Here is a 20,278-nt window from a genome sequence, read left to right on the forward strand (position 1 = left end):
AGGATAGCTGTGGATTCTGGAAATGGGATCCTTGAAAAGGAGGCAGGGGCTCTCAGGCAGGAACAGGCAATGAGTTGTCTGAGCAGGACACTGGGAAGGGCAGTTCTCAGAGGGTTACTCAGGCTGTAGGTAGTTATGGAAGGGAAGCTGGCATTGAAGGATCTGCAGGAATCACTAGGGTGAGGGTGATGAGGACGAGGACCTGGACCTGGACCTCAGTGGTGGTTCTGAGAAAGAAGGTAGAGACCAAGGGCCCCTGGTGGCAGCTTTTTAGGCAGAACAAACAGGATGTGAAGGCTGATAAGATAAAGGAAATGGTATAGGTGGTGATAAGCTTGCTGCAACTGACCCCTGAGATTTTAGACCTTGGTGATTGGTAGAATGGAGTTGTCAGGCAGGAACATCAGGACATGAAGCTGACCTAAGAGAAGGCTTTTACCCTGGACAAGACCCAGGGTTTCTGTGCAGCTCTCAGGTGGGGCCTGTACTGGCCAGGTCATGACTGAACCACAAAGAAAGTCTTTCATGAAAAGAGAATTTCACAGGTTTTGAAATACTTAATTAGAAAAAGAATCTTAGACCTTTAAAATGAGAGGATTGTCAACAATTTCAATACCTTTTACATTTGAATGATTTTTTTATTAATGTTTTTAGGGGCTCTCTTCGTCCACTGAATCCCTATTGTTCTTTATTTATAGTGTCCTTTTTTAAACTTTTTATTTTGAAATAATTTCAGGTTTAACAGAAAGTTGCAAGAATCATAAAAAGAACTTCTATATTCTCTTCACCCAGACTCACCAGTTGTTAGCATTTTGCTCATGTTTTCCCACATTTGCTTGATCTTTCCTTTCCTCCCTCTCCCCCACTTCACTGTACATTCACACAAATTTATGAGTTTTTTTTCTGAATCATCTGAGAGCAAGTTACAGATGATGCCCCTTTCTTCAGATCCTTCAGTGTGCATTTCTTGAGCATAAGGCCATTATCTTACAGAATCGTAGTATAAATGTTAGAATCAGGAGGAAATTTAACGTTGATGTAATTTTGTTATTTAAAGTATATGTCAGTCACATTTTGCAAGTTCTTCTAGTATCTATGCATCTTTAGTCTCCTTTAATCTGGGACAATTTCTCTAATTTTCCTTATGACTTTTGATCACCTTGACATTTTTGAAGACCACCGGCCTGTTATTTTATAGAATGTGCTTCACTTTGGGTTTGTCTTCCATTTTCTGTGATGGGATTCAGGTTATGCATTTCTGGCAGGAATATCACAGAAATGACATGTCTTTCTCAGTGCTTCCTAACTGGAGGCACACACTGTTGATGGTATTAATGGGCAGTGGTCTGATTACTTGGATGAGGTGGTATTTGCCAGATTTCTAAACTCTTTAAAATTACCACTTCTCCTTTGGGATTAATAAGTCATTTGTGGGGAAGTACTTAAAGACAATGTGATATTGTCTGTTTCTTTAAATTTGTGTTTCAAAAGTTAGTGCACTTACCTTTTTTATTTTGTTAGAGTATAAGGTCCTTGGGAGCAGAGGTGTTGTTTTTATTTGCTCCTTTCTGTTTAAGTTCATGGCTGGCTGCATTATTGAATCCCAAGAAGATAGCCTGTCAGCAGGCATTTTTTGTCAGTCTGGGACTAAAATGATGGGAGATAGCTGGCAACCAGAACCTCCTTTAAATAATATTTAAATGCTGGGAGTGGGTGGGGGGAAGTGGCAAACATGATCAGGTGGTAATAAGGTCTATGATCAGAGGAGATAGCCAATTATCAGAGCTTGTAGGAGTCAAGAAAGGCTTGCTGGGGATGGAATGACTGTGCTAGGACCTAAAAGATTGGGGAGGGAGAGAGGGAGAAAAGAAACTACCAGAAATAGGGACTGTTTCTTCTTAGATGTGTGCAGAAGATTTTAGAACTGAAAAGAACCTGAGGTCATCTAGTTGAACCTTCCTTCATGATCAAGGTTATTGAGACTCAGCACTCAGCTGTGGAAGAAGCAAAGTAATTTGGCAGTAATTATCACTCTACCTTGTCAGAAGGAGGAAGGAAGCATGGGCATGCTCAGCTAGGTGTACATTTTCCACAACACTGGGGAGTTGGGAGTGATAGAGAAATGCAGTTGGATCCGTCACCCCTATATGTCTTTTATTCACAGAAGAAAAGACACCAGAAGCAGATGAGAATTAAACACAGATTCAGCTTTATTTCTTGAAGCACAAGATTCCCTAAGAGAGTTGAACTGGAAAATGTGGCTTGACATGAAGGCTAAAATAAGGTTTCTTAGTCATTCCTGCTCTCCCTTCCCTATCCCAGTCTAGAGCTTAACATCATCCTCTGGGGAGAGTTGTGTATGAGAAATAGACCCAGACCAGTGGCCCAGGAGCAGGGAAACTCTCTAGAGGGGTGGACAGGTGGGAGAAAGAACAGAAGTGAGTGGCCAGGCCATTCAGCAGCCTGGCCTTGGTCTCCCAGCATAACCAACTAGCTCAATAGTCCTCTGGAGGAGACAGTTTAGCCTCAACACACTGTATAGCTTCTCAGGAAAATTTAAACAAGTACTTGCTTCCTTGGTGGGACTTTAATGTCTTGTTAAATTCTGAAATTTAATTACCTCAGAATTAACAACCAGTGATATGTACCTGATCATCATCTTAAAGGTAATTCTAACCAGTGTCTGAATGATACTGAGCTTCTTTATTGTTGTCTGCTAGTCCAAGTAAAAGCTATTATTTATGTTTACACACTCATAAACACATAAGATAAACACATACATGAACTGGTATTCATACTTGAGGTGCTCTTAGAGTCTTTTAAAATGTTTTCTTTTTTACCATGTTAATTTTGTTATATGAATTTTTCTTTATTATGATCAACCTCTCATTTTGCAGCGGACTTTCTTAAATTTAAACTTTGATTGGAATTTTTCTTATTCCATTAAAGAATAATTTACTAGGTTGTTAAGACTATTTAGATTATTTTAAATATTGATAATGTATTGAATTCTTTGTTTGCCTTTAAGTGAATTGCGGAGAGAGGGGTTTTCTGCACTGTGAGTCTTTGTTTTTCTATGTACAGTTAATACCCATCTCATGTGGCTGTGCTCCATTACAGAACCATATGCTCCATTGTAGACTAGAGTGACCTTTTATTTCTAGGATCATAGGGCTTTTCTTGAACTTACTCTCCAGAGTCTCCAGTGGGCAGTAATCACTGATTATCTGGTTGCTTTCATTGGAGCAACTTCCCCCATAGTTGGCTTTTGATCTTCAGCTTGCAGAGAAGCAGTTCCTTTGTAGCTTTTGCATAATACAAGATTATAAATAGAGATTTGTTTGAAAGCAGTTGTTTTCCCCTAGAGGGTTTAACTATGCAGTAATAATTAAAGGGAAGTATAAAAGAGGCATAGAAGTACAAAATTATCAGTTGCTCTTTTGATTGTATATTTTGGTTAATTTTTTTTTTTTTTAATGATATTGTTAGGAAAACTCCCACCTCCTGGAGCATATTGAACTTGTACTAATTTTTATAAACCATTTTCCAACCATTTCCAACCAATTTTGTATAATCATTGGTCATTTCTTTTAAAAATGATTTGTTCAAGCATTAGAATCAGTTGAGAGGTAAGAACAAATGCATTTATTAAAGATGCAGTAATTGTTTTCCTTTTGTTTTACTAAAGGTTAAAACTGCTTATAAATGTGCATGTGTCTTACGAGATACCATAAATCCATACCTCCTGCGGAGAATGAAATCAGATGTCAAAATGAGCCTTTCTTTGCCGGATAAAAATGAACAGGTCTGTAAATTCAGGAGTTAGCAAAACATCCCTAAAGCATGGATGTGGTGGCAGGAGCTGTGGGGCAGGCTGATCTACATTTGCATATGCCAGTATGCGATGTGACACGAGACTCCTGTGGCATCTACATATACCAGTATGTGACAGGTGACTCTGCTGTAACACACCTGCCCTCAGCAGAACTCTTCCTCTAGTCCACAGACTTAGATCTCTCAGTAACACATAGATTCCCACAGCTACTCTCTTTAAACTTCTCTATTTCCTCAGGTCCCCAATTCATTCATGCTACAAATTGTCTTAGGTGCCAGTAACATGCCTGGGAAATAGAAGTGAACGAAACAAACACTTGTTCTTGGAGAACTCACATTCATTCTTGAGGCAAGACAGTCATAAATAAATATATCAGATAGCAAGTGGTAGTAAGTGTGAAGAGGGGGATGAGGGCAAGGACTTAGGGAAACATTTTTATAAGGGAGGGTCAGAGAAGACATTTCTGATAAACTGTCAGTTGAGCAGAGGCCTAAAATAAGTGAAAGAAGGAGTTATAGGGGATTGTGAAGGACGAGCATTCTAGGCAGATGGAAAGTCGGGGTGTGTTGGTAAATTCACAGAGGCCAGAGTGGTTGGAGGGCAGGAGCAAGCAGAGAGCTGAAAGGAAGCAGTCAGAGTTTTGACCAGATCACCAGGGCCGACTGGTCATGGTGAAGACTTTAGAGGAAATTCACAGAAAGTTGTTGAGCAAAGGAGTGATAACATCTGACTTAGGTTTTGAAAGGATCATCCTATTGAATTTCTTCCTAGTGTTCTGTTATCTTAATAGATGACTGTACTGTCTGTTCAGCATCTAAAAATAAATGCATTGTAGATTTTGAATGTTGAAACTCTAAAGGATTTGGGAGATCTGTCATCAAGGCTATTGACATTGCTCCCTCTTCCCTCCCTGCCAAAACTTATTTCCAGATTTACCCCTTGGTCTTCTACATTCCCCTCACACATTCTTCTCTGTCAGTTAACTCAGTACACAACCCTCTGAGCTGTAATTCTAGACCTACCAGTTGCTGTGGTGTTTTATTTATCCTTTGTCATTTTCTCACATCTCTCATTCACATCCTCATAAATTAGTACAGTTTAGTCTGACTAGTGCAATTAGTCTCACTGGTCTCCCAACCGTTGGCACTTCCCACTCCATTAGTATTGCACAGTTTTGCTGGATTTATTTTTCCAAGGCTTCCTACCAACGTACCTTTGATATCCCTCTCCCCACCAAGAATATTGATTTAGCTTGTGACAATTTATTTTTACTGTGGATTCCTAGGAATACCTCTTATATTCTGTGCAGTAGCCAAAGCAAATTGCTTCCTCTTTTTTTAAAATGCTCCACTTTTCTTTTTATTTGCATTTGTTCCCTCTACCTGAAAGTTTGCCCACCTCTCAAGCAAACACACACGTAGAGAAGTTCGTTTGAAGTTCCCACAAGGCTCTCCACTAGAGCCTCCAGTTGACTGGAACTCCTTGAGGTCAGGATTTTGTCTTACTCATCTACAGATTTTGCATGACACCAAAAACAATGATTTGCACACACTAGGGACCTGGTGAATAATTTGTCCAATTAACTGTGTGATTGAGAGGTGAGGCTTTTCAGCTGCCATTTTTAAAGTACTGAAATATGAATTTAAGAAGTCAAGAATTATAAGCACTCAGGTTCATATTCTAGAAAGATTACTCAGATACCATTTGAAAGCATTGACAAGGACAGAAAATGGAGGCAAAGGGATGGATTAGCCATTCCCTACAAAGTCCTTAGGAGAAGAGTGTGGGCCTGAACCGAGGCAAGGGTGGGGCTAGCAGGAAGGAAGCTAAAGGGCCTAGTGACTCCCAGGTTTCTCACTGGGATGCTGGGATAGATCTCCTGCAACAGAGGCTTCAGGAGGCCAAACTCAGAGAAGACAGCTAACGAGTTTAATTCAGGTTATCTTTGAAGTGTCTATGGAGTGTCCATTGTGAAAGGACAATAAAAAGGGTTAAAATGTGAAGAAAGTACTAGGCTGGGATGTAGGTGGCCTGTGAGCAGAGAATGTGTTAAAGTTAGAAATAGTGAGTTTGCCTAAGGAGTCCATATAGAATGAGGAGCGATAAGCAGCCCAGGGAAATGGCAGCATTTAGGAGAGGGTAGACAAGGAACAAGCTGGTAACACAGGAGGCCTATGTAGAAAAGCAAGAGGTGGGTAAGGGGAAGTGGAATCATGAGGCCCAGGGATCTGGTGTGTGGCAACTAGGAAGTTGTTTAGTGACCTCACCCGTAACAGTTTCAGTGGTACCAGCGGAAGTGCCCTCCAGGATTGTGCTGGTTCATGAGTAACAAAAAAGTGAGGAAATGGAGATAGTGATTGTATGTGATACTTAGAGGGAGTTTTCCCCTCAATTTTTGGAGAATCTAAGGAGTTGAACTCTGTTCTAAGGAAGATGAGAGGATTTTCAGATCTGGTGGAAAGGTTGAAGGGTTACTATAGATCGCATACAGGAACCAGTTCCTCTGGGAATAAAGGAAAATAAGCTGAGGCAGATGAAGAAGTAGACATTTTAGGGAGTGAAAACTAGAGAATCAATCCTGATAGCCTCAGTTTCTAATTTTTAAAACTGTTTAAAAATTAAAAAACTGTTTTGTTTTTTTACCGTTTTTAAGTAGAGGTTGAAACAGAGGTAGGTGGGTGGGTGAGCAGCTTGGGGAGGGAGAGGAGTGTTGTCACAGCCATTCTGTTGGGCAGAGAGTGCACAGGATTCCCCTGGAGAATGAGCTGAACCCCAGGACACTGCCTGGGGCCAGGGGGAGGGGTGTGGAGGGGGGAGTGACACACAGTAATAGTGCTCAGCGCTTAATGGAAAGGAGCAGAGAAGGAGGAGGTTGAGGTAATCTATGTTTGGAAGTTTATAGGACAGATGCAGTGGGTGGTGAAGGGTTGGCTGAAGAAAAATTCCTTGGGAATATGACTAGCCAAGGAATAAAGTCAAGCTGTGAGGTGGTGGTGGACTTGAAGAAAGAAAGGAAGGTTGAGAAGTTAGAACATGATGGCATAGAGTAATCACCTCAGTTGGGCAGGGGAAGTAGGCATTGCTGCCAGAGATGAGTCTGGTGAACTTATGGACCTGCACTTATAACTCCAGGAAAGGGGAGTGCAGTTGCAATTAAGGTCCCTGGTTAGGTTTACTGAAGTGGAGTGTGGGTGAGGGGCATGGGAGGTGAGCTGGCGCAAGCACTTGGTGGCTAGGATGGAGGAAGGTCTGTGCACCTAGTCCCATACTTTCCTCTGAGCAGTCAACAAGTCTTCAGGGACTGTCAGGACAGTGGGATGGGGACCAAGAGGTGGACAGATGACAGAAACGGGGCCTGGTGAAAGGAGGAAACTACTTTGTTCAGCTCTGAGATGTGGCTTCATTTTGTGTTTTTTTTTTTTTAAAAACAAGAGGTACATTATTACAGTTGTATGCATTGTGCTGTTTTGATTAGGAAATTTTGTTGGTATTTTAATTGTTAAAATGTGTTTTGAAATTATAGTTGCTGTGTTTTGTTTCCTCCCTTGTAGGTCTTATTTTGCCGTCTTACAGATGAGCAACATAAAGTCTACCAAAATTTCATTGATTCCAAAGAAGTTTACAGAATTCTCAATGGAGAGACGCAGGTCAGTTAAAAACAGAAGCCAGTAAAATTAAGGGGAACAGGGAAAGAAAGGAAGCTAGTATTAGTCAGGGAGGATTCACTATTACTCTTGAAAACATTTTGGTGCAAGCTGTCACTTAATTTGGAACCCTTACAGAAGTAAGAGACCACACAGTTAAATTCAGCATGCTCCCTTTTTATCTGTACTGAAGCACTGTTGCACTCGAATCCAACACCACATGGCTTCGTAATAGAAGAATTGCACTAGACAACAGGATCTGCAATGCCTAAGTCCTTCAGGGACTGCGGATCCTGTGCATAATGTAGGGAAGCAGCCTCAGAACTCTGGGGTTAGCAGGTGCAAGGAGGAAGAATTATTATTACAGATTTTTCTAGAATAACATTTTAGTTATTGGCAATACTCAGAAATCTGTGGGTAAATGTCTGCTCAATAAATATATATAGTAGGTCTATAATCAGCATTGAAGTCTAAAGCTTCGTGTAAACTATTCAACTTGTTTCTGTTTCAGTATCTTAGTATGTGAATTGTGTTTTACTTAGTTGACATGTGTGACTTCCTTAGTCCTTGATGTGTGCTCATTGGAGGCACAGCTGAGTAGAATGGTATGCTCCAGCACTCACACTTTCCTGTTTATGCATGGAGGTAGATAAAGAGATGGATACAGGTAACATGGCTACCTGTGTACCCTAATATCTACATGCTTTTCCCTCCAGGTTAAGTCAACCATCTCTCATAATTTCTTATTTTGTGTTTTATTGGAGGTTTTTAAATTATTCATATTTATTCAACTCTCCTATATCTCCCCTGATCTTCACATGCCTCCAAGTTGTACAGCCTTAGGTGGTCTAGGTCAGCACTATCCAGTAGATAACAGGATGTAAGCCACATGTGTGATTTTAAGTTTTCTAATAACCACATTTAAGAAGATAAAAATGTTGAAATTAATCTTTATAATACATTTTCTTTACCTTATATACCCAAAATACTTTAATATGTAATCAGAATTTTAAAATAATTATTGAGATATTTTACTCTTTTGTTGTAAGTCTTCAAAATTGGGTATAATTGACCCTTAAACAACTCAGGTGTTGGGGCACTGGCACCCCCACCCCCACTTTGCACTGTCAAAAATTTGCTTTTAATTTTTGACTCCTTAAAAACTTAACTATAGTCATTTCTCGGTATCATAGGCAGATTTGGTCTAGGATCCCCTATAGATACCAAAATCCAAAGTTGCTCAAGTCCCTTGTATAAAATAGCATGGAACAATGCATACATTTTGCACTCTGTGTGCACAGATACCCAGCCTCAGGTCAAAAATACTGTTTTCAGTCAGCAGTTGGTTGAATGCATGGATGCTAAACCCATGGATATGGAGGGCTGACTGTATTTATTGAAAAAAAAATCTCACAGAAGAAGGCCTGCTTTGTTAGTTCAAACCTATGGTCAACTGTATTTTACATTTGTGGCATATCTGAGTTTGGACTAGCCACACTTCATGCACTTAGTAGCCACTTCCGGCTTTTGACTACTGTGTTGGACAGCACAGGTTTAGGGGAAGAAATATGAGGTACAGATAACTCTTTGGGTGAATTTTGGCAGTGTTCCTGATTTATTCAGATCTTTTGTACTGTAGTTGTTTAATTGTTGTTTACTGGTCAGAACTATCATACTCTTTGATTACATGCTTAATTTTTGATTCATCTTTTTCTACTTGAGCTTTTATACTGGTGAGCATGATTTGAGTCACACTCTAGAAGCTGTGCAAGATGTACCCCTGCTAGACATGGAAGACAGGCACTCACCCTTGGTCTGTCCTGCTGGGTGGACTGTCCATTTCTTTCCCATTTGTGTATTTTCCATGCAAATATATTTTCTGATGTAATACTAATGTAAAGGTAAGTTGGACTTCAACCCGTGACTCATTAAATTGTAGAGCTTTTAGTGAGGTACTTAGTAGTGTAATATTTAAATGCATTTGCTAAGTTATATGACTGATTTCTTCAAAACTTAGATGGGCATGACATTTTTTATTTCTATTTAAGTATTTATAGGAAGTATTCCTATCTCAATATATTTAAAAGATAAGTCAGCTTTATATAACAAGTTTTCTAATGCTTGTTATATAAATCATACCTTTTTTTTTTCTAGTGAGGGAAAATAAATCATCAGTAATTGAGTATGACCCCCGTAGACATGTTTGGCCTAATAGAATTATTTTGTTTCTAGAGAACTTGTGCTATCAGGAAAAGAAGATGAGTGAAGGTTGATTTCCTCTAGCTCCTAATACTCTGTGTTTAGGGAGGAAGCTAAGAAGCTAATGAAGAATTCCTTCTTAATCTGTGTTACATATCACCGATCCCTCCTTTCCTGAGTGAACATGAATTTACACAAAATAATCTTGGTTGCACATAATTCTTTTATACCGTAGATTTTCTCTGGACTTATAGCCCTTAGAAAAATCTGCAACCACCCTGATCTCTTTTCTGGAGGCCCGAAGAATCTTAAAGGTATTTCAGATGATGAACTAGAGGAAGATCAGTTTGGATACTGGAAACGTTCTGGAAAAATGATAGTTGTTGAGTCCTTGTTGAAGATATGGCACAAGCAGGGTCAACGAGTATTGCTATTTTCTCAGTCAAGACAGGTGAGCATGCAAATCTTGTACAAGAAACAAGTTGATTTTTCATGGGGTATAACCGTTAATTCAAAATATAGGAAATAATCTAAAATAATGATTTCAAAAGCAAATCTACATGTTGATACTGGGGTGACAGCCTGCAAAATCTTTGGGAGCTTAGATCTTTCTCTCGATTTGGTGCCCAGAAGTTGGCTTTTTAAAAACATGTAGTTACCCTGTGATTCTGGGGTGTGGGCGAGTTTGGGCTTGAACTCAAATAAATGCCCAGCTATTTACAAAACTTGTAAGAATTAGCAGCAGGGAAATACCAAAAATACTCTTGTAGCAATTATATTTATCTCTCTCAAAGCAAGAAACCTTCAAGCTGTTGGGAAGGTGTGACTGTTTACACAAATGTAGAAGCACTCACGTTGGGTGTATATTTGATTTTTAAACTCTCATTTCCCATCCTCTCTCCCAAACAGATGTTGGACTTACTTGAAGTATTCCTTAGAGCCCAGAAGTATTCCTATCTCAAAATGGATGGTACTACTACAATAGCTTCAAGACAGCCCCTGATTACAAGATTCAATGAGGTAACAAGTGAATACAACAGTAAAATCCAGTAGTGCTACTCTAGGCAGAGGGACAGGAAGTGTTTCCATATCTACCTGAGCAGTGCTTATATCTTGACTGGGCAGCAGGTGGAGATGGACTTTTCGCTTTTAACTTTACGCATTTTTGGATTATTGCGGGGGGGGGGGGGGGGTGGGGTGGGTGTGTGTGTGTGTGTGTGTGTGTGTGTGTGTTTTTGAAAACCCAACTTTTACATACTACTAATACTGAGATTAAAAGTAAGAGTTGTGAGATGGCTTCTTGGGGGTGGGGTGTGTGTGTGTGTGTGTGTGTGTGTGTTTTTGAAAACCCAACTTTTACATACTACTAATACTGAGATTAAAAGTAAGAGTTGTGAGATGGCTTCTTGGGGGTGGGGTGTGTGTGTGTGTGTGTGTGTGTGTGTGTTTTTGAAAACCCAACTTTTACATACTACTAATACTGAGATTAAAAGTAAGAGTTGTGAGATGGCTTCTTGACTGACCAGAGGTCTTTAGAACATAGCGCATTCCTTATATCAGGAATGTTTTCCATATGTAGAGTATGGAAAGGCAGAGGTGAAGAGTTCTAACTAGTTAAAGATGCATACTAAGTGTTGTATGTCTTATTTCTAGGACCCATCCATATTTGTGTTTCTTCTGACCACCCGGGTGGGTGGCCTAGGAGTAAACCTGACGGGGGCAAATAGAGTCATCATCTATGACCCCGACTGGAACCCAAGCACAGACACACAGGTCTGTTTATTTTTTAAAAGGAGTGTATTAGTGACATACAGTTGATCCTTGAACAACATGGGTTTGCACTGTATGAGTCCACTTATATGTGGATTTTTTTTTCAATAAATACAGTAAATATATTTTGTCTTTATAATTTCTTAGTAACATTTTCTGTAGCTTACTTTATTGTAAGAATACAGTAGATAATACAGATACAAAATATATGTTTCTCAACTGTTCATGTTATGGATAAGCTTCCTGTCAACAGTAGGCTCTTCGTAGTTAAGTTTTTGGGAAGTAGAAGTTACATACAGGTTTTTGACTGTGCAAGGGTCAGTGTGTTGTTTGAGGGTCAACTTCAGTTTAATGGCCAGCACTTGGGAGGATCCTTTGTGCTCCTCTCAGCTTAAGCTTCACATCTGGGTTGTTGCCTAGTCTTCAGCACAAGGAAGACGCCCTCCAGTATTACAGACAGGATGAGTTCCAGCGGTTTGTTCACAGCATCTATCACTAGATCTGAGGAAAAAAGAGTATGTGACATTACACTCATTCTTTTTTAATAGAGATGTTTGTCTCTCTTTTTCACATGCCTGTTTATCCTCCTCAATAGGCCTTAGATGTATTTAGCCTCATTAGATGAAGTTCTGACTTTGGGAGTAGAAGGAAGCAACTAGCTATTTCTCTTTTTAGTCAGTGCTTGCATTGGGAAGGGTCCTTATTAAGATGTATCTCTCTGTTGCAGGCCCGAGAGCGAGCGTGGAGGATAGGCCAGAAGAAGCAGGTGACGGTGTATAGGCTTCTGACTGCAGGCACCATTGAAGAAAAGATTTATCACCGGTCAGTCTGTTCAACCCTTGATTGACATCTTCTCCCCTGGCTGCAGTGTGTGCAGGGTAAACAAGTATACCACCAGGGCTGCAAGCTGGGATTTTTTTTTTAAGCATTGTTTTTAAGATGTTACTACCATCTTGGAATAGTAGTTGCTGTAACTTGAGGGATAATGTGATTTTTTAAAATTCTTGTTTTGTTCTTTTTTTTTTTCTTACTAAATTAAATGGCTTATTGTGAGTTTCTTAAAAATGTCTATGAACATGGTCATTTTTCTACCTTATTAAACTTCAAGGACTGCTTATGTTTAAACTTTATATTGTTTATTTGAGAGAAATGTTGTTCCTACCTAGTATAGTGTGCCATCTTTGTTCAGAAAAATTTTAAGAAGTAACAAAATTGCAATGCTAACATACTGGTATTTACACATAGCAGATAGGTGTGGTTGTTCTGTTAGCCTTGGCTCAGAGGCCCAAAGAGAAAAGTTGACCAGGACACCTGCTTCTTCCTCCATCTTTCTCTCTGTAAAGAGCAGGGATTTAAGCAAGGATAACTTCAACAGTAGAATGGAAATATTGCCAATTTCTCCACTTTCTCTGCTGAATACCTTATTTAGCTACACCCCAGCTTATAGAGGAAGGCACCTTCTTTCTACCCTGTGCTGGTCTACTCATGGGGTGGCTCATGTTCTTCAGGGCCTGGTGTGAAAGTGCTCAAGGCAAGCTGAGTCCCAATGGGGAGAGCTTCCTCTGAGAGAGACATGCCTTAGGCTGAATAATAAGCAACCAGAAGGGGGAGGGGACAGGGCTACCTCATGGAGCTGTCTGGGCAATAGTGACAATGGTATGGTGCTTTATCATACAGTGGGATCAGCAGGTGGCAGCTGATGAGATAGCTCCAAGTGAAAACTTTGCAAAGCCCAGGTAAGCATTTCCTGAGGCCCATCACAGGAAGGTTGCCTAGGGCTGGGCAGGGGACTCTTGATCTAGGGGTCAGGAAGCTACTCTTCGCAGCTTAGAGAGGCTGTGAGTCATTTGAGAGTGTGAGTGTATGTGAAAAGGTATTTCTTGAAATGTGATGAATCTTGGACATTGGAAAAACCCATTGGGTATGAATAATAATAAGGTATCATTTCTTACTTAGATTCTGTGAAACACAGGAGACTGCCTGATGTTTTATGTACTTCCTGAATTATAATTTTCCAAGGCTAAAAGTTCTAGGGATTATTTAGACATCTGCACAGCTGCAGCTATCATGTCTCTCTTACATTGTTTTATAATTAGAATTTTGAAAGAGAGCTAAACACTGTTTCATATCAGTTTAATTTTTATTTTTTAGACAAATCTTCAAGCAGTTCTTGACAAATAGAGTACTGAAAGATCCAAAGCAACGGCGATTTTTCAAGTCCAACGATCTTTATGAGCTGTTTAGTCTGACTAGTCCTGATGCATCCCAGAGCACTGAAACAAGTGCTATTTTTGCAGGTATTACATAAAGTTATTTAACTTAAAGGAATAAATTACATAAGAACTATGTAATGTAACATTAGTGTGTTTTTTCCTTTTATAGGAACTGGTTCAGATGTTCAGACACACAAACACCATTTAAAAAGAAAACTTCAACTGGCCTTTGGAACAGACCATAATTTTCCAATGTGCAAAACGATCCCTGATTCTAATGCATTTGCAAATGATGGCACATCATCTGAGGAGAAATCTACAGCTATTGGAGCTAATGGAAATGCAGTAACTTCTAATCAAAATGATCCTTTGAGAGATGCCCCTCAAACACCTAGGAATCTAACCAGCAGTGACAGACTTGGAGAAGAGGCAGATGCAGGGTCTCGACTGGAGGACTCATCAGTGTTAACTGGAAATGGGGAGTGTTCAAGTTCTCCAAGAATCAGTAAAATGGACAAGATGTCTGGTGAGGAAAGCATCAATGAAAAGCAACATCTTTCTGAAAAAAGAGAACGCTGCCAGGTTCAAACAGAACCTCTTTGGGAGAATGAACAAATGGAAAATAATTTTTATAAGCACAAGTCAAAAACAAAACATAGTGTGGCAGAAGAAAAGACCCAGAAGAAACTTCTGAGAACAATACAAAAGCCTAAGAGCTCTAGGTGTTGCAAAGACGCCAAGTTTGAAGGAACTCGAATTCCACACCTAGTGAAGAAAAGGCAGTACCAGAAGCAAGACAATGAGAGTGAAAGTGAGAACAAGAATCAGAGCAATGATGATTATGTTTTAGAAAAACTTTTCAAAAAATCAGGTAATTCTTTTGCTGAATTTGCCACCGGTATGCTAGGAACAGAACATGAATGGGTCATTTCTAGCAATAGCAGCCTTTACTGACAGTGCAAGGTGGTCTCTCCACTGGAAGTATTTTTTCTTCTAAAATCAGGATTTGAAATTTATTAACATTTAGAAAAATCATATTCTCCTCTTTTTTATTTTAAAGACCTAGAGAAGGATTTGAAACTTTAGAGAACAATAGAACTTACAACTACTTACAGGAGGGGTGCAATGCTTTAAATGGATTTTTACTATCTAAACATTTAGAAAATTTCTCTATGTCTATATCTATTTGATTTTCCAACCACAGGAAATTAAAATAACATCATGGGACAAGAGACAGGGATATGGCCAGAGGCAGGCACTCTGGAAGCAGGAAAGCTGATATGAAGGGAGAAAAATCAGGAAAGCAGACTTAACAATTGCTCGGGACCCTGGAGGACAGGCAGTCCTGCAGTTAGTCACCCCTGGGTGCGTCATCTCACTCAGCCCCGGACAGTCATTGTGTTCACTGTGGTGTGAACTTAGACTTTCCGAAGATTGCTGTTTATGATTCTGTGTTCAGGAAGGCAGGCTTATGTATGGCATTTCAGAAAGAAACCATCTGGACCTGATGCTCTTTTGTAACTTGTCAACTCCCTGTTTTTTTTCCTACAGTTACTGGTCTGTTTTCTTAGGAAATTATCTATTTTGTCTAGTTTTCAAGTTCATTTGCACAGAGACATAGAAAATACTCATAATATTTTTTTTTAAATTTGCTTGTTTCAATTTTTTCCTCGATCAAATTAAGCTAGTGGTTTGTCTGTTTTTTTCTTTTTCAGTAAACCAGGATTTTGATTTATTAATTGGATCCACGGTTGTTCTCTACCTTATTAATTTTCACTTTTATCTTCATTAGTTTCTTCCTTGTGCTTTTATTTTTGTTGTATTTTGGTGAATTTTTGGCTTAATTTTGATAAAACTGTTTGCCTTGAAAAGTTTGTTCTTTTATTCTTTCATTTTTATTGATGTAAGTATTTAAGGCTGTGAATTTTCCACTGATAACTACATTAAACTCTTCTGATATGTAGTGTTTCCATGGTCATTACATTTTAGGAATTCTATAATTCTGGTTTCTTTTTTTCTGTTCAATAAAGAATTTATTAATAGAAGGTTTCCAGTTTTTCACATAGGTGAGAAGAGGTTATGTTGAAGTTGTGATCAAAGCATTATGCTTTGATTATTGTAAATCAAGGATACTAATAGTCTGTACCTCATAAGGTAGTGATGAAAATAAATTGCAATAGCATTTGTAAAGTTCCTGGGTCTTGGTAAAAAGCAGCTAAAAGTATTCATTATTTTTCGCCACCCACAACATGCTAAATTATACAGAGAAGAAAACTGATTGTTTTCATCCTGAAATAACACATTCCCTGTTTTCCTTTGTTCTTGCCTAGTTGGTGTGCACAGTGTCATGAAACATGACGCCATCATGGATGGAGGCAGTCCAGATTATATGTTGGTGGAGGCAGAGGCCACCCGTGTGGCCCAGGATGCTCTGAAAGCACTGAGACTCTCTCGTCAGCAGTGTTTGGGAGCAGTCTCTGGTGTGCCCACCTGGACTGGCCACAGGGGGTTTTCTGGCGCTCCTGCGGGAATAAAGTAAGAGCTTATTGTCCTACTGTGCTTGTGAGAGGGCCAGTCCATCCAGGTTAGGAATAAAGTCAGAGCTAGCGTGGATACTTGTCCTGTTTATGTGCAGTAGTGGAAAATCTGTCTGGGGATTAGATCAGCCAATTTGTATGACTTGGGGAAACACATTTGTAGTCTTACCATCTTCCTTGCTTGCATCCCCTGCTTTCCAAAGCCAGTTTTTTAGGGGAAGGAGAAATGATCTGTTTTGTTTGAAATGATATTAAAAATATTAAGAGATTCATAATCATGATAAACCTTAATGAGATGATTAGCCAGTTTTTAGTAATTGCTATCCTATTCAGTCTAATCTTTTGGAAGGATTTTCCTACCTAGGATTGAGGATAGTTTCCATAATATGTTGAACAAGTGTCTTGCGTGGTTCTTACTCCAGATGGAGGAGTTACTTCCCAGGAGAATAAAGTAGAGGAATCAGAGTGTTATAGCTATGAAAGAAGAATCATGCAAAAGAAAATTTTTCCAGGAAGAGTTTAGTTGTTGAAAGGACATTTCATCTCTTAAGCCACAAAAATAAACATTTTATTTACTATGATTCTTTTCCATTTAGGAGTAGATTTGGTCAGAAAAGGAATTCCAGCTTCTCTGTGCAACATCTTCCTTCAGTCTCTCCAAAGGAGAAGTGCCAGGTAATATGATAGCCTGTCTGCTTTTTACATGAGACTTACTTGATTGAATTGCCATGAAAATTTAACCCGATTATGATGTGAAAAAATTGCTGGCATAGTGACATCTGATATTTGTGCTATAAGCTCTGATTTATGAAGCACTTTTAATCGAATCTAAAAGGGCCAACTAACTTCCTAAAAGAAAACGTCTTTAACCCAAAATCTGTAGCAGAGTCTCTGTTTTGCCCTAAGAAAGTTAATATGGTGGGGGGGTGGGGGTGAGAGAAAGTTGTAATACAGAGATAGGTGACATGTGAGTCACCGCCCATACAGCCTGACCTATTGTGAGGGTCAGTACTAGTTCCAAAGACCAATCTAGAATAGATGTCTAGAAGACTGCCTTAAAGTTTGTGATTAACTAGCTGCCAAAGCATGTGCTGCCCATCTCTCCCTAGGGCCCTGAGTGCTTCACTGAGAGTAACTACTAGGACAGAGTCAATACTCTCTGTGGTTTTTGCTGATTAAGGGTTATGTTACTGATAAAATTTGAAAACTCCCAGGTTCAGCCATTTTAGATTAATATGAACACAGTTAGGAATAGAGAACCTTTGTTGTTTTAAGGAAACACATATGAGGTATAAAGTAGTAAAGAATAAAATGATTTAAAATTGAAGAGAAAGAAGTGCACCGATGATATTGTTCTTTACTCCACAGTGCCAACCTAAATCAGGGTAAATTTGGGAGGAAAAACAGGAAAAGCCCACAGAATTCGTACTTCCTCAAGGCAATTTCCTAGAAAGCCTGTTATCTAGCCACTCAGTTCTCCCCCCCCGCCCATCATTTAGAATGGCGGCCAACTGAATAGTGTAGTTTTGGAGGGATTTTTTTGTTTTTTGAGGAAATGTTCTTTAGTAGTGGGTGGATATAGGTGCTTGACTCTGTTTTCCTGCCGTGGTAGTTGGTGTTTCAGTTTTAACCTATAACTTTCCCACCCTGGCCTGGGTACATGTGTTATTTAAGGCCCCTCAGAACCTTTGGGGAAATAAATGAGGCCATAAATTAGAAGTTAAATGTTTCAATGTAGTGGTCCTCTTTCTTCAGGACAACATCATGAAGAAGGATGGAAAAGATAATGTTTCTGAGCATGTTAGTGGAAGAGTGGAAGATGCGGAGTCCTCATCTGGGGTCCTCACTTCGTCCTCACTGCTGGCTAAAATGAGAGCTAGAAACCACCTGATTTTGCCAGAGAGGCTAGAAAGTGAAAACATGCACCTTCAAGAGGCTTCTGCTCCACCGCCCTCCACCACAGAACATGATGACCTGCTGGTGGAAATGAGGAACTTCATTGCTTTTCAGGCCCGTGTGGATGGCCAGGCCAGCACTCAGGAGATACTGCAGGAGTTCGAATCCAAGTTATCAGTTTCACAGTCTTGTGTCTTTCGAGAACTATTGAGAAACCTCTGCACTTTTCATAGAACTTCTGGTGGTGAAGGAATTTGGAAACTCAAGCCAGAATACTGCTGATTAACATTAATCTTTTAATTGATTTTTTTTCTCATGGAAATTTCCAATTATAATTAGTAATCATGTTTGTCAACAGAGGTTGGCTGCATTTGATGTTTACTTTGAATGATAGCTAGTTTATAATTAAAACTTTAAGGGAGGAGAAATTCTTTGAAACTTAAAAGTTTTTACTTGGGTTAATTTTTTTGGTACTGTATATTATGTTATAAAATCAGGGTCCTGTCTAGCTGAGTGGCTAAGTTGGTTAGAGCATTGTACTATACCCCAGAAGGTTGTTGGTTTGATTCCCAGTCAGGACACATACCTAGGTTGTGGGTTTAATCCCCTGTCAGGGCGCGTAGGGTAGGCAACTGATTGATGTCATCTTTGAACCATTTTAATTGCCTTTAAACAGTCTTTCTTTTAAGGTGCTATTAAGTTGGCAGGTATTTTTGTTAGTAAAGCATGAAATAGCTTGGTAAATAAGACATGTTTGTAGAAAGTTGTAGTGTACTCAGTTTTATACTGATTGTACTTTAGGAAAATGAAATTTGTTATCTTGAAAAACAAAAACAAAAAACAAGCAGAACCAAAAGTAAGGACAGATAAAACAGCCAACACACACATGCACACAAACATCACTCCAGACCACAACCAGATCCACCATCATTACTGTGTAGTAACCATCATCCCAGCCCTCTCTGCTTCCATGATGGAAGGTAACTGAATGTTTTTATTGTATTCATTGTTTGCTTTCCTAATGGTGTCGACTGCTTTATATCAGGCAGCACTGTTCTCCTTATGTATCATCTTGTTTCCATCTCTTTTTCCTTTGCATTCATGATAACTCTCTTGTTTTAAGAGATTTGCTTTTTCTTTGCATGTTTTCAGCTATTACGTGTTTGTAGTTCTCCGATGGTGTTGTTTTGGTCCTCTTTGCTTTCTTAACCTTATTTGTCATGTTTCCTTCTTATTGTTATATTAAGATCTCAGCTCTGAAGTCTTGTTTTCTTAAATTCATTGTATTCTTTTTTTTCTAGAGCTGTTACTGTGCAACTGTTGTTTTTTTTTTTAATTGGATATGTTTTCTCTGGCTTGCTATTTACCTCTCTCTGATTTTTCTGTGTTATGCCTCACCTTCCTCCCATTCCATTTTTTCACTTCATACTCCTTCCGAGGGTGAGCAGCCCTGTCCAGACCTCTATGGTCCACCCTGCCACCCAGAGAGGAGGGTTTTGGACTTGGATCTTGGGGAGGTGTCTGCTGGGCAGCATGAAGCTCTCGTTGGAGGACTTGGGTTTTACCGTATCTTGTGTATAATGCGTAGTTTTTGCCCAAATTTTTGAGGGAAAAATAAGGATGCACATTATACAGGGGTTAGTACCTGAAATGCTTGTGTCTGTTTTTGTGTTTTTTAATTATTTGTTACATAAAATTTCTCATACCATAGTATGTTCAAAAATAAATGCTAAAATTCCTTCATAATACAAAAACAAGTATATAAATATAAATAAATAAATAATTGAATTAAAAAATTAAAATGAAAGATTTTTTTCCTGAAAGTTTGGGCCAGAAGTGTGGGTGTCCATTATACATGGCAAAATATGGTACTTTTCCATTCTGAGATTTTGTTAAATGGCTTAGGTCAAGAATCCCTCTCCTTTGGTAGGAGATGTCATAAAGTCAGGGTTGACACAAGAATTTTCTGCTGATTTTTTTTAAACGTTATTCTGACTTGTTCATTTTTTTTCCTTTTTTCATTATGATTCATTATGTATTAGAGGAAGAAGATTCTATTATTATGCTCCTGGACATCATTATCTAGAAGTCAGAGGGATTTTTAAACAGGTCAATAAATGCTAAACTTGAGAACTTGGCTCATAAGGTAGTCAAACTCATGACTATTTTGTTTCTGAGAAGTGC

General features: G+C 39.1%; 1 protein-coding gene across 3 annotated transcripts in view; it reads left to right on the forward strand.

Annotated features, from left to right (window-relative positions):
* ERCC6 (ERCC excision repair 6, chromatin remodeling factor) overlaps positions 1 to 19,919 on the forward strand; it is an 84,013-nt gene extending 64,094 nt beyond the window's left edge. For all 3 annotated transcript variants that reach the window (XM_054572368.1, XM_054572369.1, XM_054572370.1), the window contains 11 exons: positions 3,689 to 3,805; positions 7,387 to 7,482; positions 9,914 to 10,129; positions 10,588 to 10,698; positions 11,332 to 11,451; positions 12,176 to 12,270; positions 13,600 to 13,745; positions 13,831 to 14,532; positions 15,992 to 16,196; positions 16,795 to 16,873; positions 17,954 to 19,919. In XM_054572368.1, the coding sequence (XP_054428343.1) occupies positions 3,689 to 3,805; positions 7,387 to 7,482; positions 9,914 to 10,129; positions 10,588 to 10,698; positions 11,332 to 11,451; positions 12,176 to 12,270; positions 13,600 to 13,745; positions 13,831 to 14,532; positions 15,992 to 16,196; positions 16,795 to 16,873; positions 17,954 to 18,376 (2,310 nt within the window). In that variant the 3' untranslated portion in view covers positions 18,377 to 19,919. The remainder of the gene's footprint in view (positions 1 to 3,688; positions 3,806 to 7,386; positions 7,483 to 9,913; positions 10,130 to 10,587; positions 10,699 to 11,331; positions 11,452 to 12,175; positions 12,271 to 13,599; positions 13,746 to 13,830; positions 14,533 to 15,991; positions 16,197 to 16,794; positions 16,874 to 17,953) is intronic.
* The last annotated feature ends 359 nt before the right edge of the window (positions 19,920 to 20,278 follow it).

The sequence above is a fragment of the Pteronotus mesoamericanus genome, unplaced genomic scaffold (genome assembly GCF_021234165.1).
Source record: "Pteronotus mesoamericanus isolate MK-2021 breed Mesoamerican mustached bat unplaced genomic scaffold, CSHL_Meso_final contig_230, whole genome shotgun sequence".
Taxonomy (NCBI): Eukaryota; Metazoa; Chordata; class Mammalia; order Chiroptera; family Mormoopidae; genus Pteronotus; species Pteronotus mesoamericanus.